The 23,631-nt window shown below is 37.4% G+C and overlaps 1 protein-coding gene across 5 annotated transcripts in view; it reads left to right on the top strand.

The window, feature by feature from the left end:
• LOC150086911 (uncharacterized) overlaps window positions 1–23,631 on the top strand; it is a 320,086-nt gene that overhangs the window by 219,434 nt on the left and 77,021 nt on the right. For all 5 annotated transcript variants that reach the window (XM_090372801.1, XM_090372802.1, XM_090372803.1 and 2 more), the window contains 2 exons: window positions 4,685–4,826; window positions 21,377–21,518. In XM_090372801.1, coding sequence (XP_090228927.1) covers window positions 4,685–4,826; window positions 21,377–21,518 — 284 coding nt within the window. The remainder of the gene's footprint in view (window positions 1–4,684; window positions 4,827–21,376; window positions 21,519–23,631) is intronic.

Raw genomic sequence — 23,631 nt, 5'->3', positions numbered from 1 at the left:
AGATCAAGGTGTGACACCTGTCAAGTGAATATCAATGCACATGGAGGGTATCTCTTTCCAGCTTGTGTTCTCATTATTGCATTCAACACCCCATGGCCTCCAGGTTCCATCAAGAAGGCTACTAAAACTGTCCAGTAAGGATATACATTCCAAATCCACCAAGATTCCATCGAAAGTGCAGCCACTCACAAACAGCTTGTGTTTTGCGAGTGGCTATACAGTTTGGCACCAAAGACCATGATAGCAAGGAATGTCCAGCTAATTTCCTTCAAAGCTAATTTATATAAATTGCAAAGGAGAGCACCCTACATACCCTAGAGTATGCCAGCTGTGGAAGGAAGAAAAAGAAATTCAGAAAGTGAAAACATCTATCAAGAGGCCAGAAAAACAACCAACCCATAAATAGCTTCAAGCCTTCATATGCTCAGAAAGTTTCTGAGAAGTGTATCATCCGAACACAGAAATGACTATAACAACATCAGAATCATTTACTTCTCTTGCCTGTCATTTACTTAGTTTGCTAAAACCAACACAATAGAGCCAATCAACTGCCATACCTATGTCCATATATCCTACACTACCACCTCTGAAAAAATTTAGAAGGAAAAGCAGCCAAAACCACTCCCATCTCAACCACAAGAACAATTGGGTGTACAGGAAGAGAAGGCTGTCTTGGAAATTTTTGCGGAGGAAGAAATGGACACAGTACAGCATCCATACTTCCCGGTAAAAGATAAATCCAAGTCTGAGAAAAACAACCCTCAGCAATTTGGAAGCCTATCGATGGAACCAGCAAATTTAAATAATGGCCACATTCAAATCTTACAATGGAATTGTGGTGGATCCCATCGAAATAGTGATGATATCAAGGCCTTCCTATGTTTGTAAGCATGGGCCAGTTGGCTCATGCTTTTGCATACAGATGTATAAAGGCAATTGAGGACCCTTACTTGCATAAATGTTCAGTTATTTGAAAGGCAGAGCCATGGCCAGACACAGATTGTTTGTTTGTTTGTTATTTGGTTTTTAGGAGTATTAGCAACTAAGGCCATATTGCTCCGGGGATATGCGGTGGTCATTCCCTGACCTTTCCGCATCCTCCATGTTTGGCGGGCACGGGCTCGAACCCTGGTCTAATCAAGAAGCGTGTGCTATGCACTGCTACTCCTGCCCACCTGGCTACGGAGGCGCCGCCAGACACAGAGGAGTTGCTATCCTTGTGAGTAACCATGCCCCCTTTTCATGTTATGCCACTTACCACCAACTTAGAGGTGGCAGTAGTAGTTGCCATCCCCTTTTCTATTACTAGGGAGATTTCAATAGATATCAATGAAAGGGATTTGAACTGTCAAGCATATGCTTGTAGACCTGACCCTCCTAAAAGTGGGTTTTAGCACCTTCCACATGCCTACCTATACGTTTACTGTTATTGATCACTTTCTGTATGCTCCCCTTCTCCCTGTGTATACGTTGGAGGTTGAAGACAGCCCTTGTAGCAATCACATCCCCATGATATCCACTCTTTGCAGTGGGAGACCCTGCCACCTGTCAGATTCTATGGTGGGAGATTGATCATGCTGACTGGAATGCCTTCAAGCAGCTGACAATTTTTAATATCACCACAGTCAGCCAAGAACCAGTTAATGACATACTTAAGTACACAAAACCAATGTATTGTACAAAGCTGGAAAAAAATTGGAAGTGAAACTGGCAGTAGTCTGTATTTACAGTTAACGTAACATAATGTATATAAACAGTTGTTGAAGCCTACAGATAAAAAAATAACATTTGAAAGGTATTTTTTTTAATTGCGAAAAAAGCAGTTTAAGTAATCATGATTAGGTTTTCATGTAACCACCAGGATATTTTGAGAAATTTCCAATAAAGTAATGCTCATGTAAATGTGAATGGCATGAGTAGTATGTTTTAATTTAAATTGAACTAGCTGCATTCCAATAATTTTAAAAATGTCTTTAAAAGTTATTACAATAGGGTCTCTTGGGGGTGAGATTATTATGAAGAATAAAATGCAGTGATAATCTTAATTGTACATTGTGTCCTTCAAACATATTAATAAATTTGCTAATAATTTATTGTACACCTAATTCTGTTTTTACACGATAGATACATTCCTGAAAAATACGTGTAAAAAAAAATTTGTGTAAAAAAAGACATTGTATTTATGGAAGAAAAGAAGATTGGTTCCGGATCTAAAAAAATCAGTAAAAATAATTAAAAAACACACATAAAATATTTGTTTTAAGCTTATTATTTTATTTCAACAAAATACACATGTAATAATATGTAATTAAAATGTACTAAAATAAATTTGTATGCATATGAAATGAAAAAAAATTCTTCATGAACAAAAAAAATCTGTTTTACACATAACAAGATTTTATTCATTTTCACTTTCTGATAATAAACGGCGCATACGTTTGCGTACGACTGGAATATCACTGCCATCACTAGAAATGTTGTGGACATCGTCTTCTTCCTCTATTAATGAAATTCTTTCTGTGATCTCTTCAGCAAAATCAGCACGAGTCTCCTCTGGCGCTGATGTTTCACCGGTTTTACGAACGAATTCAGTTATTAATCGTTGTGTTCGTGTTTTGGTTAGGCCGTTATATAATTCTCTGTAAGAGGCTGTCAACAACTTCAGTTCACGTTGAAACTTCCCAGCACGTTCCTCATTAGGGTCATGTTTGACAAAATGATTACCTAATTTTCTGGCCAGTTTCAGACCTTTTATTAAATCTGCATTTAGAACAGGATCATTTTCTTCATTATCACTACGTTCTGTGGGATAAGGAGTCCCAAGGACAACCTCTAATATTTCATCTTCGCTTAGGGCTTTGTCGGTTAACAATTCATCAATATCTTCAAACGACAGATCATCGAATCCTTCTCCACCAATTTTGTGTGCCATTGTAATGATGTTGGGAAATTCGGTCGTATTAGGGATGATGGGATCTTTGCTTTTTACACATTGTGGCCAAACCGCTTTCCAACACGCATTTAAAGTTGCTGGTTTTAATTCATTTAATGCTAGTCCAACTTGATTGATACATTCCATAATTGAGAATTTCTTCCACACATCAATGACTGTTAGTGTTTCATCATTCAGTTTGTCCAAAACGTGTTGGAATGTTCATTTTACGTAGTATGTTTTAATTGCGCAATTATACCTTGGTCTAGCGGTTGTATCAAAGATGTAGTATTAGGTAGCAGAAATAAAATTTGTACGTTTGGGTGTTCCAAGACAGGATGGCCGGGTGCCTTGTCAAGAATCAGAAGAACTTTAAATTCGAGACCTTTCAAATTCATATAACGTCTGACTTCTGGGACGAAACATTTGTTGAACCATTCTGTAAAAATAGTAGTGGTCACCCAGGCCTTCTTGTTTGCCATCCACTGAACAGGCAGTTTATTGATATCTACACCTTTCATTGAACGTGGGTTTAGGGCTCAATTTACCAGCAGTGGTTTCAACATACGATCTCCTGAAGCGTTGGAGGAAAATAATAAGGTCACACAATCCTTAGCTACCTTAAAACAACCAGCAGTTTTCTGCAATTTGGCTACATACGTTCTGTTCGGCATTCGTTTCCAGAAGAAACCAGTTTCATCTGCATTCCACACTTGATCAGGAGTGTGTCCTCCATCTTCAATAATTTTTGTAAGTTCCTGCGGGAATACTTTAGCAGCCGATTCATCTGCAGATGCAGTTTCACCTTTAATTTTTATATTATGAAGAGCATTCCTTTTAAGAAACCCTGTCATCTAACCTGTACTCGCAGAAAATTCATACTTTCTGTTTAACTGAGATGAAGTGCTTGGCTCCTTTTCTTTAATCCGTCTGTAAATTCTTAGTGCTGTTTGCTTGATGGCATTTCCATCTACTGGTACTCTTTTTTGTGACTGATCTTCTATCCATATTACCAGGGCCTTTTCCATTTTTTCCTTGACAATATCTCTTGTATATGATGATGAATCAACACTTACTTTTGTTCCAGAACATACCGACTTCCTAATTGCAGCTTCATTTTTCTTAATACTTCTTAAGGTAGCTTCATGTACACCAAAATGCTTTCCTACAGACGTAGCCCCTTGTCCAGTTGCAAGACGATCTAAAATTTGAATTTTAAGTTCCAAATAAATCGCTTTCCTTTTCATTTTGGTAATAGCCGAATTATTCGACCTTATATAAGGGCTACCGAAAAATATCTCAGTTATAATTAATAAAAAAAGGTATGAAAATTTTGTAAACTTACAATTTATTGACTATCGGCAAAATTAATAAATTTATATGTGCACAAATTTCACTAAAGATTCTTTCACTTTGAAATAGAGCTTACTACTACATGTCTGCCGAAGATACAATGCACGAATACCGTAGATGTGCACCAAATTCAATAAAAACGTTGATGATTCATAGATACCTAGACGTACACATTGGTAAGCAAAAGCACGTGTTTCAAAATGTATTTTGAATTCGTGTTAAACCAAATTCGTGTAAAAAAAGTTCATGCAAAAACAGAATTAGGTGTATTAATAAATAAAACTAGAAATACTAATGAAAAATTCTTTAGTATGACCTATTTTCACATTCCTGAAATCTGAAATTGATGTTTTTAATTGTTGTATATTAAAAAGAATATTTTCTGAATTTGTATTCTAGGGTATCTGTAAGCAGGCGTACACTTGCCCCTGGAAATGTAACAGTATATGTCTGGTTTGCTGCCACAACATTATTGACAAAATGCATTTGGTCTATGGTTATTTCTCAGCACCAGTTTTACTTGGATCGGAGACATCGAAAGGTATTTTGCTTAATACATATTGTGTATAATTAAAGTTATAAAATTATTATGCTTGTATTTACTGAGGTCTGTAATGCAATCTCCCTCCCCAGGTGTCTTTAAGCCATTCCTTATAGGGAAAATACTTAGCACTCTTTGCCAATCTAGCTGTTCTTCTTTGCACCAGCTGTAGTTCTATATCTTTCTTTAGATGTGCCCTTCAGACCAGAATACAACATTCCAAGTGTGTAGTCACACCATCTTCTTGAGTGGAATAATGATCTCTTCTCTACTTGCAGAATTCTGATAAATCTCATGTAGAATACTGTATGCTCTTCTTGACACCTGTTTGCATTGTATTTTGAACTTCACGTCTTTCTTTATCATAGTCCTCAAGTCTTTCTCATTCTGAACAATCTTTACTTACTTTCTCCCAGTCAGTAAACTACTCCTGGGTTTCTGTTCCCCAAGTGCTGATGCAAGATCTTGATAGCATTAAACTTTAGCTGCCACTTTTCAAACTACACTTGCATTTGGCGCAAATACTTTTGAAGCATCATAACTTGTTTCCGATTATTCCGACAGAAACAAGACAGGTCTGAGCACTGACCCTTGAGGATTCCACTTACTACTCCAGTCCAAACTGAGGAATGCCCATCCTCGGTCAATCACCCCTAATCCACATATGGAACTTCTCTGTTATCCCAATCTGCTTTAATAATTTATACAGTAAACCTCTTATAAAGAATAATCATGTCAAATGGCTTATTAAAATCCACACACACAAAAATGGGTATTCAATGTAACCCCTTAAAGGTAATGTTTAAAGAGTTGCATATGAAAGAGGTATACAGTTGATGAAATGGTTTCAGTGAATGCAAGATTAATAAATCAGGTATGACAGATGCACTTAAAAGTGCAAAGCAGCATTAAAGGATGCAAGAGTATATATAAGTGGTATTAATATATTAAATTAAGTATGCTTAAATGGATGTGAAAGTTACACAAGGTGCCAGTAGCTATAAGGGTGAGGAAAGTAGAAAAAGAAGAGTAGTAGATTTGTGAAAGGTGAAAGAATGTTAATATCCTAGAGGTTATGATGAATTAAGTAAATTATGGGCTGGATTACCAGGCCAATATAAAGTGGAGGAACTGTAAAGTAAAATTAGTACAACAAAATACTAATAAAATGAAAATGGTATAACTTGCATCAGATATTGGGGGGGGGGGGTGAACATTTTTGGTAAATGGTCTAATGTAGGTAATGCAAAAATGCTTGATCTGATGTCAGCTGAAATAAATATATTTATACATGATCACAAAATGCAGTTCCTGATACATGGTCAGGGGACAACACCTGACCATGTATCAGGAACTGCATTTCTGTACTTGTCCATAGTAGTAGAAGAAAAGTGAAAGGCCAAAAAAGCAAAGAAAATGAAATTAGCACTTTCTAATACTGCATGGACAAGGTAGTCCCAACGCAGTGCAATTTAATGAGATAAAAATAAGTATTGAGTTGGAATAAAAATGGTTAATATCAATATGTTTAATATAAATATGTATAATTTAGTGTAGGATTTAATTTTGTATAGATAGAAAATCAATGAATTTTAAAAATAGATCTGGAACAAGCAAATGGTATAAGAATGAGGTATTAAATTGAGGATGGGGAATGGAAAAATGTTTGTTTCACCCTCATATTACACTAATAGTTTAACGAATGGGAAGAACTTTAGAATTAGACAGCAGAAAGATAAAAAGCATAGAAAAAGTTATTAAATAACACTAAGCTTTGCTGGGGTTGTGAAGCCAAACCTTGTAGTAAGGGCTCTGGCATTTGTAAGCATTAGTATAAAAGGGAGCTAATACCAAATGCTTGTATTGAAAGGAAACATATATGTGTCGAAACATGCCGAGAAACAAATTTAAAATGAAACCAAAAGTATGATAAGACGGTGAAAGTGTATGATACCTGGAGTATTTCAAGAAATGCGAATATGAGCTGGCAGGAAAAATAAAGGCAGGGAGCTGAAGTGCACAAATTCAGTAGAATAGATGAATGCATGCTGGCTTCAACCAAATGAGCAATATATCTATATGATAAAGCAATTTATAGCAGCGAAGCAGACTTATAGTAAGCTGCAAAGAAATTCAAAATAGTGGGAAAATAGAGACCTCTATACTTGTATTTAGAATACAAGTGCATGGAGATAATTTATAATTAGTGTTGAAAAAAAGGAAAAGAAAACCGCATTTCTTAACATTCTTTCACCTTTCACAAATCTACTATTCTTTTTCTACTTTCCTCACCTTTATAGTTACTGGCACCTTGTGTAACTTTCACATCCATTTAAGCATACTTAATTTAATATATTAATACCTCTTATATATATATGTTTTTAAAGGAAGCAACAGTTTAATGGATTATGGACCTGGGACACTGCTATATGCAGAAGGTATCCAACAACCATAATTGCTACATAAGTTAGTAGTTGTGAAGGGCAGTGTGCTAACGTTATGGTACTAGTAACGCTAATTATGGAGAACAAAGGGTGAACGAACAGAAATCGCTATTATGGTGAACAAAGAAGGGAGCTAAGATAAAGGAGAAGTAATAAGCAATAATAAGAATTAATAAGAATAACTTAGTGCTGTTCGTCTTGTGACCTCAGAGCCTTTTTCGAGGGCCAGCCAAAATCAAAAGAGGAAACGGCAATAAGTGGGTATGCCTCTGTTTCTGACATGAAATACAAGCCGCACGTGGTATACGTGAAAAGTAGGTAAAGTTAAGTGTAGGTAGGTAAAGTCAGTTAAAATAATTTTTTAAATTTTAATCATGAGGCGTGCATATATTTCATGGCTGACCCGACAGAGACTGGAAGTATAGATAAAAAGAATAAAAAGCAAGAAATGGGATAACTTACTGGGGTCGTGGCTATCTGTACTGCTGTGGAGAAATAAAATGTTTAGACTGAATGTGGGCTATGGTATAAGCTGGGGAAAATAAGAAATCGTGAAAATTTTTAAATTAAATTAATTAATTAATTAGGTTGGGCTAGTTACCCCATGTGTTGCAAGTTGCAGATGTATTCAAATAAATTAAAATTAACTAAATTAGCAAATTAACATTAATTGAACCAATTTTGTTACGAATGTAAAGAGGGTTAATGGTAGGATTACCATTATTGGGTTAAATGATTGAAGGAATGCATCCCAGGATAGAAAGGAATAATAGGCTAGCAAAGTAGCGGTAAATAGTTGCTGAACTTTGTATAGGCGAAGAAAGTGTTTTAATGCAGAAAAGGAGCATCTTGGGTATTGCATTCGGTAAACTAATGGCTCAAGTGAAATAAAAATATAGGGGGGTAGGAAAGCATAAAGAGTACTGAAGAAGATAAAAAGATGGTGCTAGGGCAGTTCGGGGTTGCTATACCCGTTCCTATAGTTAGGACCCTGAACATAGATCTGTGAGCATCCTTCAGGTGTTTATGTATGGTATATGAAGGTAAAAAGTAGATAAATAAAATAATAATATATAAATGTTAAAAGAATACTCCTATTTATTTAGTAGGCGCCTCTGTAGCCAGGTGGGAAGGAGCAGCAGTGCATAGCACACGCTTCTTGATTAGACCAAGGTTCGAGCCCGTCACCACCAAATACGGAGGATGCGGAAAGGTCAAGAAATGACCACCGCATATCCCCAGAGCAATATGGCCTTAGCTGCTAATGCTCCTAAAAACCTATTTATTTATAGCAAATTGTCCCAACTTCATACAAAACCTTGCCAATATATACCCAACTGAGCTCGCACTAGAAAAAACCAGTGATAATAACAAGGCTGGTAACTACTTGGATTTAGATATAGACCTCAACAACCCCTACCCCAAAGTCAATGTATATAATAAGCGCGACGCCTTTAACTTTAATATATTCAGCTTCACTGAAGAAGACAAAAAGATGGTGCTAGGGCAGTTCGGGGTTGCTGTACCCATTCCTATAGTAGGACCCTAAACATAGTTCAGGGTCCTACTATAGGAATGCACTGGCATTCGAATCTTTCCAAAAAAGTACATGCCAACATTGTCTTATCACAAATCATCAGAATAGCCATGATATGCAATATCAAACAACTGATAGTAAGCAACATCAGAAACCTGTACAGTAAGCTCCTAAACAACCAGTTTCCATCAGCCTACTTATATTACCACATCAAAAAAAGCTCTTGGTATAATCAAATATAAAAAATTGATTAACTGTACTATTGATATCAATAATATCACGGCTAACTGATATTCCATAACTGCTAGGCTTGTACATACATATAGTCAATACTCCCAGACTCCTTGGGGTCTTACAAACGTAGAAAACTTGTACCCCCACCCCAAATTGGCTATCTATAGGAGTATTCTTTTACCATTTATATATTATTATTTTATTTATCTGCTTTTTACTCTTTACCTTCATATACCATACATAAACACCTGAAGGATGCTCACAGAACTATGTTCAGGGTCCTAACTATAGGAACGGGTATAGCACCCCCGAACTGCCCTAGCACCATCTTTTTGTCTTCTTCAGTACTCTTGATGCTTTCCTACCCCCTATATTTTTATTTCACATGATACATTAGTTTACCGAATGCAATACCCAAGATGCTCCTTTTCTGCATTAAAACACTTTCTTTGCCTATACAAAGTTCAGCAACTATTTACCGCTATTTTGCTAGCCTATTATTCCTTTCTATACTGGGATGCATTCCTTCAATCGTTTAACCCAAAAATGGTAACCCTACCATCAACCCTCTTTACATTCGTAACAAAATTGGTTCAGTTAATGTTAATTTGCTAATTTAATTCATTTTAATTTATTTGAATACGTCTCCAACTTGCAACACACGGGGTAACTACCCCAACCTAATTAATTAATTAATTTAATTTTAAAATTTTCCCGATTTCTTACACCAGGGGTTGCCAGCTTATACCATATACCGTAGCCCACATTCAGTCTAAACATTTTATTTCTCCACAACAGTACAGGTCGCCACGACCCTAGTAAGTTATCCCATTTCTTGCTTTTTATTCTTGTTATCTTTACTTCCAGCCTCTGTCGGGTCAGCCATGAAATATATGTGCACCTCATGATTAAAATTTAAAAAATTATTTTAACTGACTCTACCTACTTTTCACATATACAATGTGTGGCGTGTATTTCATGTCAGAAACAGAGGCTATACCCACTTATTGCCATTTCCTCCTTTTTTTTCAGCAGCTGGCCCTTGAAAAAGGCGCTCAGGTCACAGGATGAACAGCACTAAGTTATTCTTATTATTGCTTATTACTTCTCCTTTATCTTAGCTCCCTTCTTTTTGTTCACCGTGATACCGATTTCTGTTCTGTTTGCCCTTTGTTCTTCCTAATTAGTGTTACTAGTACCGTAACATTAACACATTGCCCTTCACGACTATTAATTTACACACACATACACACAGTTAAGATTAATAGGAGTAGGAAAAAATAGGAAATCGATCATGGACAGAGGCAGCTGATGGACAGAAAGAACCTAATGCCATAATACTATAGTAATATAATATGTAAGTAAATGAAAGATGTAGAGATAAAAGGGTGTGTGTGTGTGTGTGTGTGTGTGTGTGTGTGTGTGTGTGTGTGTGTGTAAAAATTAATACGTATACATAGAAATAAGCTAATATTATAAAACAAAATGATATTTTTGTATGTTGCACAATTCTGGAGTCATTATCAAATGTCAATATAATGTCCTTTGTTTCTAACTGAAAGTACATGCTAGCGAGGGAGAATAATATCATTACGTAGTATTGGGGGGAAAAAGTGAAGCTATAAGGGGGAAATATTGAAAGCCGGCGTGTAATTTAAGGTTGACATGACAGAGGACCCAAAAATAAATATAAATGAACAATGAAACTAAAACAAAGACCTTAGAAGTAGTATATTGCTGAAAGTAGACAATGGCTAATAGCAGAAATAGTTATAAGCAATTGTATAGCAATTTAGCTAACAGGATGCAAAATTAGATAAGTAATTAGGATAGAAATAGACACTCCTGCCTTCATGTTACAATAATAACCCAGAGTGTAGAAAATTTTAGTTTTAGGAAAGTGAACAGTATATCACTGAAGAATGTAAAGTTAGTGCTCAGGTTATCGGGGAGAGGGATTTCCCATCTGTGCTAGTAACAGCCCTGGACACACACACATATATATAACAGTTTGTTTGTTTTTTTTTTTTCCCATACTCATCCTTTACAGGTGTTACCTTATCAGGGGTTTGCTTTGAGTTATTATATGAAACAGTGTCACACAATCAAATCTTTCAGTTCTCTTTCTATAAGGGGGAAAATATTGAAAGCCGGCATGTAATTTAAGGTTGACATGACAGAGGACCCAAAAATAATCTCTCTTTTGTGGTACTTCTTACATAGAATAAATGTGTTTGTGGCCTAAGTGTGGGAAATGTCAATAATTAGTTTACATGTGATTTTGTGAATTCACTAAAGTCTTTTGTAAATTTCAGGAGCTTTCCTAAATGTCTGATTTATGAATAACATAAAATGACTATCATTAATATTAGGAAAAAGTGTGCCATGGAAAAACTTAGAGAGAGATAACTGAAGGCGGATATACCGTATTTCCCCATGTATAAGATGCACCTTAATTTTGGGGCCCGAAATTTGAAAAAAAATGTATTACATAAAGTTATTGAACTACGTTTTATTCATCATAAAATTCATACAACTCATCACTGTCAAAACTCCCATCCATTGGCTTGTCCTCATCTGTGTCTGATGACGAATCACTGTCTTCATGGCATTTGAAATGCCACAGTTCTTAAATGACTTGACAATGATCTCAATCTTGATAATATCCCAGGATCTTTTCACCCAGGTACAAACTTCTCCTATAGTTGGTTTCTTCACTCTACCTGCTGGTGTCAAATTGTCCCCAGAAGACTTCATCCATTGGTTCCATTCGTCTCTCATGGCAGCTTTGAAGGGTTTCTTAATGCTGACATCAAGTGGTTGGAGCTGGGATGTCAAGCCTCCAGGTATGATGGCAAGTTTTGTTTTTTGCTCTGCAGCAATCTTCTTTGTATTTTTTGTTATGTGTGCCCTGAACTGATCAAGCACCAATAGGGCAGGTTTGCGTAAGAGCCCACCTGGTCTCCTGCTCCAAACTTTCTCAGACCAGATCTTCATCCCATTCTGATCCATCCAACCCTTGTCATGAATGTGGACAATAACACCTCGAGGAATGTCTTCTTTTGGCATTGTTTTGTGTTTGAAAATCAGCATAGGAGGCAGCTTGGTTCCATCAGCACAACAAGCTGGAACAACTGTATAATGGCTCTTTATGTCCACTTGTCTTCACAGTTAGTTTTCACCCCCTTCTTATCAACAGTTCTGTTACTTGGGACATAAAATTGAAGGGGGACTTTGTCCATATTTGCAATCTGTCCCAACTCAAACTGATGTCTGCTGACATTGAATGACAAAACAATGAAATTCAAGGACCTTCTGCTCATAGCTTTCAGGCATCTTTTGGGCAAGTCTGGTGCGTGTACGCATGCTTAGTCCATTCCATTTCATGAACTTGAAGCACCAATTGTGTCCTCCTTTGAAATCAGTAACTTCTTTTTCATCAGCAATTCTTCTTGCCTCATCTCTTGCTGAACCATCTTTGTGGACACAGGAATTCCAATTGCCCTTTGCTCATCAATCCATATCTTCGATTCCCTCTCTAAATCAGGCCATTTTGCTGACTTGCCTCTCATGGCCGCCTTCTGCTGTGGCCTTTCAGTAGGGGTTCTTCTTCCCGTAGCCAGTCTCGGATTGTTTTCTCAGTTGGAGGAGGACCAAACTTACGTTCAGCAGCACGATTTCCATTCACTTTTGCAAACTGGATCACTTTTAACTTGAATTCAGCACTGTACGAAAATCTTTTCTGAGCCATTTCTGGGCAGAACGTGGCAAACGTAACCTAATATACTGGTAACAAGTTCGAAACAATGAGCGCAAAGACAACAAGTGCGAAAAAGTGGGAAATGCAAGTAAAAAAAATCTACAACCACTGTGTAAGACGCACCCAGTTTTTAGACCCCAAATTTTTCGAAAAAAGTTGTCTTATACATGGGGAAATACGGTAATGCTTTTTATAATTAAAAAATGAACAGTTTGATTCATTGGTTTTAGGCGATAGCCTCGTTTGATGTAGTATCTCTCTTCACTTCAATCCCGATCCAACTAGCCATCACATGTGCAAATGAGCTTCTAGACAACGACCAGACCCTGAGTAGCAGATCTTCTCTAACTGCCGGCGACATTTTCACTGCCCTTAAATTGTGCCTGACTTGTGGTGCTGTTATGTTTAGCGAGTCCATTTTCTCTCAAATACATGGTACAGCCATGGGTTCACCAGTTAGTTCAGTCATGGCAAACATCTCAATGGAGGAGCTGGAGGGTTGTGCATTTGTGTGTTTGCCAGATCCTATAGCCTTTTGGTGCTGCTATGTGGACATTGAGTTTGTAGTCATTCCTCAGTAGTCAGGAGACTGACTCCTATGCCACCTCAACTCACTGTTGCCCTTCGTTCAATTCACAATTGAACTCGAGTCAGGCAATGCCCATCTTTTCTTGGATATCTTTGTCCAGCGCGAGGGTTCGCGTTTAAAGCCTTCAGTCTTCCACAAGCCGATGTGCTGGCCAATTTGCCAAATACCGGTCAGCACATGCACACAGCCATCTTCTCAGCACGGTGCGAACTCTACTAACCCACTCCTGGACTCACTCCAGTTCTGTGGATGAGAGGCACACTGAGATTACTAAGGTTAAGGCAGATCTGGCAAAGTGCAGATACCCTACCAGCGCGCTGGATAGATGTAACAGACCTACAGGCCTGTGACCGCGCCAATTGCAGGGCCCCTTACAATGATGACCCCACCTCGACCAGATTTATCCCATACTACCGCAGCCAAGTGGTTATGAGCAGGAGTGCAATAGCACACGCTCTTTGAGTAGACCGGGGTTCAAGCCCCTGACTGCTAAATACAGTCTATCTACCAACCTGCACTGGACCAGCGTGGCAGATTATGGTCCATTCTCTCAACATGAATTGTTGTGGAGGAGGCTTCCATCTGGCAGTGGGTTGATAATGGCTGCAATTTACCTTTTACCTGAACCTGTCGCAAAAAAATTTCTAGGGTCTTACAGGCTCATTGGATAAAGTGTTTACAACTTCTAGGGAGAAAGTTGTGGTCCCTCATTTCAAGGTTGTTGTTGTTATTTGGTTTTTAGGAGCATTAGCAACTAAGGCCATATTGCTCTGTGAATATGCGGTGGTCATTCCTGACCTTTCCGCATCCTCCGTATTTGGTGGTTGATGGGCTCGAAACCCGGTCTAATCAAGAAGCGTGTGCTACTCACTGCTGCTCCTTCCCACCTGGCTACGGAGGCGCCTCATTTCAAGGGTTAAGACACCAGTTCCCCCTCTACTGCAGAGTGAATTAGTGTGCTGCATTTCCTGGCATGATTGCACTAGCTGCTACATTGGGGAAACTGGCAGAAGACAGTAATCAGTTCTCTGATCACGGGAAAGCCATCTGTTTGGCAGACGTGGATCACTCAGCAATTGCTGGGCACTTCTGGTCGATCTAGCACATCAATCCACGCCGCGATGTCAAGATTGACTGATCCCGCAAATACCTTTGTCGTGTCTTGTTGGAATTGCTCCACATTTTATGTTGTAGCGGTTCCTTTAACCAGAACAGAGGATGTCACATCAACCCCATCACTGAGGCAACCATCCTCTTAGCTGATAATGTTGGCACTCAAAGCATTCCCAAGTATTGCAGCTATGACCACAAGCCTCCACTTCAACCAGCTAATTGTTGCAAGCACCTATAGCATGTGATTTTCACCATGCATGACCACCATGGTACGCACATGATATTCTGTATTTTTACAATAATGGTCACAACTGAAGAAGGATGTCCTCCGTCTGAAAGCTTTTGTGTTTGTTCCTAACCTGTTTATTTTATTCTGTTTTTCCCAGTGGCGCAACATTGTTTCTCCAAGCATGAATCCTGGGTATGTAGGCCTTTTTTCACATAATTTTTTAATTGTGGGAAGTGATTAAAGGGTAACTCCTTTAAACACTTTGCATAATGCATTAGCATCATACAGTAATAGTTCAAGTTAACAGTGCTCAAGAAATACCTGAGTTCGACATAGTTCTCACTGCAGTTAACCCCTTACCTATTCTTTTGATTACTGAAATTTCTTTGGATATTAACAGTATTATGACATATTCCCATATCTTCCGTCATGCAGTAGGAGTCTTTAAAGGTTATGATGGGTGTCATTGTGAGATCCAGTATTCTTTACATTTCAAGAGTACTGTTCTGAAATGGTTTTCACAGGCTAGCTGCTAGATAGTTCATTGACAAAACATGTTGGCAGCTCTAGGAGGCATCTGGATCAACTAGTGGATAATCTTGCTTCCTCTACTCTGCCAGATAGTGACTGGAGCAAGTCCAGTTGAGGCACTTTATGTATAGGAAGAATATATCCAGCAAGGAGCTGGATATATTCTTCCTATATGTGTGCAATAGCCAAACCTTCTTCATTATTGGATATTGCATACCATGATTCTGATAATTCGACTTCTTTCCACACAGATCGCTTGAAGTCAGAATTATCTGTGGGATTTGCTACTTTTTTCCAAATGCTGTCACACCCAAGCAGGTTTTCTATGATTGTGGCTTATTTTGCTGCATCCAAGGCTAACATCATAGAGATAGCCTTGAATTATATGGGAAATTGCCAATGCTATCAGCGTATGAGGGGGTGTTTGAAAGGGTAGTGGTAGTGTTAAAGATTTCTGTACTTAATCTCTAACACCCTCAAATAGTAATCCACCAAATTTCATGCAGTTTCAATAACATCTTTTTTTATTTACAGGTTCTGATGTCAACAAAGTAGTGTGAATGAGAAAAGATGGACAAAAATTAGTCACTGTGCAGCCATTCAGTATTTGGGAAAAAGGGACTAATATCAAAGGCATTTCATGAGAATATGGTTAAAATATTGGGGAGGGAGAAGCTGAAAAGTGACCCACATTGTGGATAACTTGCAATATCCATCACTCCAGAAGTTGTTGACAGTGTGCATGATCTGGCGATAAGTGATTAATGAGTAACAGTTCAGTAAATTGCCAGTATCTTGGGCATCTCATCTAAGCATGTGGACCACATATCAACTGAGGTTCTCAGTGGGTCCTAAAGTTGTAATGACAGCATATCAAAAATTCACAAGAGCTCTGAAGTCAGATGAACATTTGCATAATTTTCAAGCAAATCCAGCAAATTTCCTTGCATGGGTCTATCACTTTTAGCCAGTGATAAGGAGCAGTCCAAACAGTGGAAATAGAGCACTTCACCCTTTGCAAAGAAAACCAAGTTGATTCCTTCTGCTGCTAAGCTGATGGCATTGGCTTTTGGGATGCTGGAGTGTTACTAGTAGATTACCTTCAGAAAGGCCAGACAGTCACAGGGCATATTACACAGATCTTGTGGGGTGTCTGTGCAAAAACATCCAACAAGAAATGCAGAGGAAAACTTGGCAAAGGAGTCTTGTTCTACCAGGACGATGTGCCTGCTCCAGTCTGTCATTGTCATGGCTGCACTGAAAGAGTGCAGCTTTGAAATCTTTGACCATCTCCTATATTAACTAGTTTTAGCATCATTGGACTTTCTCTTGTTTCCTAATTTGAAAATATACCTGGTTGCCATCCATTTTCCCATCAACAGTGACATCATTACTGCAGTGGATACATCTTTGGAAGCCCAAGGGAAAAAAATTTCTTTGCAGCTGAAATCAGTTCATTGCAGCATTGGTGGCAGAAGTGTATTGATTCCAAAAGGGAGTACATTGAAAACTAACATGTTACCAGGCTCCTGAAATAAATCCATCTTATTCAAGCCTGAACTTTGCTAATATCCTTCATATTATATACATTGGCTCTTTGAGTGCATTACAGGCTTTATCAGCAATGAAGTATTCAACTCACTCCACCCTGTCCCCAGTTCATTAGGTGATACATTTTCTGTATGAACTTGAATTTGACATTTATTTCTGCTGGATTCTTAGCTGTGTTGGAATTAGGTAGGAATGAGGAATTACTGATTTGGCTAATACTGCAGCAAAATCAGTAATTCTACAAATAAAACTTGGTCTGTCAGAGTCTTACAAAGAAAACGGTCAAGTAATGTGTAATATACTAAATTCCCAGTGGCAAAATGTGTGGTATGGACAGAATACCAATAAATTATACCAGATTAAGGTTGTACTGAAAACAAGAGGAAGTGTCCTTGCTCAACTTTGCAACGAACATAGTCACCTTGCATATTCTTTTCTTCTGGGAGCTGATAACCCTCCTGTATGTGGAAATCCTGTGACACCATGTTAACTGCCCAACTCTGTCTGCTTTTACCCATCTGAGTGAGCTTTGTATGTTCACTCACATTTTACCAGAGAATGACTGCATGTCAGCTATTTTCAAAATTTTACAAGTTATTAACTTGTGCAGTTATATATAATTCAGAGAATTTATTTTTAGTCCATATTATTGCCCTTTTACCCTTTCCTATATTGTATATTTTTTTATGAGGTAACCTTCTAAATCTTAGTTAAGGAAGCTATTAAATTATTATTTTTTTTTATATACTTTTTTATGGCCTTGGCACATTGCTGCCATAGTTGCTATTGAGCTAGTAAAACAAACCAAATGTTGCCCTCATCACTACATTGACTGCCTCACAACAATTTCTAAATGCTGGCAGGATGAACTGTATAATGCCTTTTTCCTATATGCAGAGGGGAACACACACTGACTATAACTGTCATATGTATTTTCATGCATGTGCAAATTTTGTTTCTCTTAAGTTAAGGGAAATTTTCAAATTCTTGAAATCTTCCCCTCCCCCCAATCCTATAAAAAGATTTTTGTCTTCTTGGTGTGGAGGCACCCAAAGTATATCAGAAACAGTGGCAGTAAGTAACTTTCTTTTTGTTCATTCTGCCTTGAGAATACTAATATTTCATCTTTTCTTAATGGATTGCAATACTAATTTTATGCTATTTTTTTATTAAAAAATAAAATTATTTTAAAAATATTAATTCTTAATGAAAATTTTTAAAAAAATGTTTTATAGTCTTAAAATCATTTCATAAAGATTTATGTTTATATCTAAAATCATCTTAGATATAAACATGAATCTCTTTAAGCTCTTCCATTTTCCAGTTTAAAAGACTTAAACTTTTGAAAATTAAACGTGTACATTCACACATTTCTGCTGTGTGTACTAATAATTTTTTTTAAAAAATTGAAATTAAGTTCCCAATTAGTGCAATAAAAAGAACACAGAGTGAAGGAGCCCAAAATTGGTTTTATTCAAAGTAATCATCACCTGATTGAATGCATTTACTACACCATTCTTCTAAATGTTTCTGAAAAGACTCAGCAAAGGCATCCAAAGAAATGAAGTTCAGTTTGGCGATTACATTTTTCTTTATGTCTTCAACATCCTGAAATCCCTGCACTTTGTGGGCAGTTTTCACCTCTGGAAAGAGAAAAAAGTGTACCAGTGCTAGATTGGGAGAGTAGGGTGGATAGTTGATCTGTACAATGCCATGTTTTGTCAGAAATGGTTTCTCAATAGATTTTGAAGTCCACTGCATGCTCTCATGATTTGTTTCCGGGTCATACTGAAATGCTCAACACTCATTTATAGTGACAAGTCTGGATGAAGTCTTCATTGATTCTGCTCATCCATGAGGCTGTATGTCACAAATTTTGTACAGCACTTCCTTTCCCCAAATCTTAATGCAGAATGTGATGAATTGTTTTCTTATTCATATCCAACACATCATTCAGAGGGTCAAACAACAATCTCTTGCCACAATTTCCCAAATGAAATTTAAATTTTAGACAGCATGTCACAACATGGTGAATCCTTGAACATGGGCATTGCATGTAATGCCCAGGATCATTCCTCAAAGCTTCTTCCAGCTAGGAAGAAGCTTTGAGGAATGATCCTCATTAGGGAATGGCGAGTCAAGACTTTTATATAATTGCATTAACATATATTTAAAATTCATTATCAAAATGATTGATCTGGATTCTGGTCAACATTCAGTTCTTGTAAGAGTTAAGTATAGTTTTAGATGCAGATTGTGATATAAAGAGGCATTCTATATCAGACTGCTTCCCATTTCTGATGATAAGATGCACACACTTTAAGATATAGGAGGCCACCTCATCCCAGACCTTGGTTGAACAGAAGGGACTGCATCCAAATAAACTAACCACAACTCAATCAACTCATGTCCATGTAGGTGGTTCTTCTCCCTCATCTGTGTGCTGCTCCATAGGAAGTATTTTTTTCCCCCAGTTACTAATTATAAATCTCTTGAACAAAGTATAAAGTTGAGTTTAATATTTTTTTCTTTAGGTGTTTTTTTTTTTTTAAACTATGACAAAGCAAGAGTGGGCTATTCTTAGTAAAATATCTATTCTTTATTAATATTTTATTGCAATTGATTACATGACTTTCCAAAGAATTCTTGACTATGGTATGACATTGGTTGAAATACAGGCACTCCCCGACTTATATAATACTTGACTTCTGTAAATTCGACTTTATGTAAGTTTTTTCCGGTCGGTGCAAACTTAAAAAAAATCATGAAAACGCATTTTGTATCCGGTAGGAATAAATGGAGGTATTGTGAAAACATCACAACCCAATAACACTTTTTTTTTTTTTTTGGTAATTCGTTCCAAGACCTTGGAAGTTGAAATTTCCGCTATATAACTGAGCTATTTATCTCTCTAAAAAGGTCATTTTACCCAGAAAAGCTTAAGTTCTGCAGATGGCGGTGGCTAGAGATTAGGCACCAGTGAGGTGATCTGATTGAGGTATATAAGGCCTTGAATGGGTTGAGCATGCTGAATTCTGATGGGATTCTTCCACTTGCTCAGATTACGAACCTAAGGGGGGGCCTAAACTCAAATTGAGGAAAGACAGTTGTAGATTAGATGTGTGGAAACTTGCCTTTAGCCAGTGGGTGGTTAATTGCTAGTACAAACTTCCATCTGTCATTGTGGAAGTTGATAGCCTAAATAAATTCAAAGAGGAACTGGACAAACTTTTAGAGGGAATGGTTGTGTGTTTTTTTTTTTGGCTGATGCTACATAAGCTCATATGCTTGCTTTCTTGCATCACATGCCTCTATTACTATTTTTATAATGGAGCACTAACTTTTCATTGTTATCATATGTTCTGTCATAAGAATCAGTTTTGAATAGCTTTGTTGACATTTTTCTAAAGAACATTTCTGGAGGTCATGACCATAAAACAATTTGCACTCTCCAGTCTATTTGACTTTTCTGTTAGTGCATCTAATTATAAATGGGTAGTAAACTCGATCTTATTGCATTTGCGATAATCCCAATAACTGGAATTGTGTAGGTTTTTACATTATTATGGTGAAATGTGTTTCCCTTCACTGAAATCTTCGATCATATAAGAAACAAATAAATTTTCAGAATCTTTTCTTCATTCCTATTTACTTATTACAATGATGAAGGGAAAGCAACTAGCAGAAAGTGCAAGTGGTGACAGTGCTAGGAAATCAAACAAAACTGATTTGGAAGTAAGAAGCAGGACAAAGTTTTTCATCTATTGCATGGGAATTAATCTTGCTGCTTCAACAGCGAAAGCATAAAAGAACATGTTAAAGGATCAATGCATTTAAGATCAACTGTGATCACAAAACAGAATTCAGGTGCTATATAGAAGATGGAAAAGCAGATTCAGAAGCAAGTGCCCCTGAGTCTGATGGCCATTCAAGCAAAAGCATTCATGAAGATATTAAGGATAAGTACAGTGAACCCCAAGCCAAGTTCGTGGCAAGCAACGGGTGGTTTAATAGGTTTCCACAATGTTAAATTATGCAGTGAAGTTGCCTGTGCCAATCTGCAGCATAAAAAGTAGAGAAATTTTGTGATGTGTCTGAAAAAAATCCTTCTAAATTTCCACAGCCCTCAACCTCTGCAGCAGTGTATTTATCAGCTGGCGACGATGCTCGAAAGGTAAAACTTGCTGATGTTATGTGTGTCCCTTCCCTTTTTTGTAATTTTCCCTATGCATGAGATAAAAAAAAAAAAAATTGAATAAATAATTCTATTTACTTGTTCGTTGAACATTTCTTTTTTGCTTCAATCAAATTCAGCAAGCATAATGTGAGTACGGCATAAGCCTTTAGGGAAATTCCGACTTACGCAGAATTCCGCGGAACGCAACCGTTATGTAAGTTGGGGAATGCCAGTACATTATTTTAATGTATAATTGTGTCATAATTTTTACAGTTTAATATTTATCTAATTATTAAATATAGTTATTGTTTTTTTGTGTGCTGCCTATGTTCTGTTTTTCTGAATGTTGAAGAAAGATTAGAGCAATGCTGTTTGTTGTTTTTAGAGTCAGGCCAGTCTTGCACGTAGTCTTGGACAAATAGCTGCTGATTTATCCTGTAGTGTCCAGTCCCTTTCATCTGCTAGCTCATTTTCTAACCTTAGTAGAAGCACAAGTTCTAATAGTTTGCCAGCTCTTAAACTGGAAGGTATTGTAAACCAGAATAGTTTATTTTGTAGTGCTTTTATTTTTTGTACAATATAAATTTTATAAAAGCTTAACTTAACATTTCTGAATTTTATATAGAAATTTTAATATATGAGAGCATTTCATAAAGGAAGTGTGTCCATTGTTTTTGGGCCGTAAACTTTTGAACAGGATTAGTCAAAATTATAAACAAAATCTGACATGCTGTGTCTCAGAAGGTTACATTTAATCTGATTTATGAGTTAAAATACTTAACCACAAATTTTGTGTAAAGTAGCTGTACAATATAGGGAAAAATATGGGAAGCACTACTGATCATGTTGCCTATTTAAAGTTTAGAGCAGAATTTAATAAAGAGGTCCTAGTCCCTTCTTTATTAAACTTGAAAGCCCAGACACCTCTCAGGTCACATTGATCCATCTTAATGGTTGATCTTCATCACAAGGTTTGGTGAACAATAAGTCAGTTTTCCCCTTGATGACTCCATCCAGCAAATGTTCAGCATTATAAAGTTTACTAAGCACCACTGGCACTCATTCATCAATGCATTGCCTGTCTCTTTTGCTTCTCTATTTGATGGAATTTCTGACTTCCTCCTGAAGCCACTGAGCCCATACCTTGTAGAACCACTGCAACATTCAGTGCCATTATTGAGTAAAAGTACTCAATAATGACACTGAAGGTGCAATATAGCCGAAGCTGCTCTTGCACCATTAAGCCCCAAACAACAACACAAATATTCCTTCATGAGTTGAATATTTGTATTGTTCTGTTCTTGATTTCAACTCTATCAGTCACTACTGATCCTTTGCAGATGCCTCTTGTTTGCTCAAGATTCTAGAAAAACAGCTGCTGCTAGATGTCAGTGGGCCAGATGTATTGTGACATACATCTGGCCCACTAACTTCCAAAAAATAGTAATCTGAACAAGGAAAGGAAGAAAAGAAATCTCGCAGGTCATCCCAAACAACACGAGGTTGGGAATAGCCATGAGATAATGGCTCCATTGGAGAAGAGACAATCACCGAGTCGTGATCTGAGGAGCCTAAAGGACCCCTCACTTCGACCATGTACTTAGAAGGGTTTTTTGTGAGAAAAAGATCAAGCATGTTGGCTGTATGGTTAGGATTGTCCGGTATTCTGGTAGGTAAATGAACAATCTGTGCAAGGTCATTAGTAATTGCAAAAGCATCTCGACCAGCTGGAGTTGTGAACATTAAAATCACCAAGGAAAATTACCTCACTAATGGGAAAGTTGGACTGGAGAAAGTCAAAGAGCTCCAAGTAATTAGTGGAGTTGGAAGAATGGTAGAGAGATTTTAAGCCAGAGAAGATCGAAAAGAGGAGATTCCAAATTACAAAGTCTCTGACAGGGAATATCGGAACAGACATATGCACAAGTACCACCTTTGAGGTGAAAGGAATTATACAGCGAATGATTTGGACAACTGAGATGAGCAGTAGTTGAATCAACTGATAACTGAGAAAAAGTACATGGGGTTTGGCAGACTGCAAGTGGAAATGGACATCGTTGAGATTAGAACTGAGACCACTTATATTTGTGAAATGAACTAGGAAGTGTTTGGGAGTTTTAGATCTTTTTGCAGATAAGCTTACTCTATTAGTTTGACAATTCATGGTGTATTCAATAGTAAGAAAAAGTGGCGGTGGGGGCATGCTGTATGAAGTAATGAAACTTTTGGATATGCTATACACGTGGTAAGAATATACCCAGATCCTTGACATCTGTTGTCTCTACCATTCTCCCAACTCCTAATCACTTGGAGTTCTTTGACTTCCTCTCTCTTTGCAACTTGACTTTCTCCAAGTAGCTCATGGTGTCTTGTCAATGATATACAGGAATTTTTCTATCAGGGATAAGGAGGTGGTTATCCCATTGTATAAAGCAATGGTCAGGCCACACCTTTAGTACTGTATACAGGTCTGGAGGCCTCATTTTAAGAAGAATGTAGAGCTGTTGGAATGAGTACAGAGAAGGGCAACAAGATTAGTGAATAGAATAAAGGGTTGCTCTTATGAAGAAAGTCTTAAGTTTTGCAAATTACAGAGTCTGGAGACTAGGCACCTGCGAGGTAATCTGATTGTGGTGTATA

Source organism: Mastigoproctus giganteus, chromosome 4 (genome assembly GCF_048544385.1).
Source record: "Mastigoproctus giganteus isolate SK-2022 chromosome 4, ASM4854438v1, whole genome shotgun sequence".
In the NCBI taxonomy this organism is placed as follows: domain Eukaryota; kingdom Metazoa; phylum Arthropoda; class Arachnida; order Uropygi; family Thelyphonidae; genus Mastigoproctus; species Mastigoproctus giganteus.
This window is presented reverse-complemented; position numbering and strand designations above follow the sequence as displayed.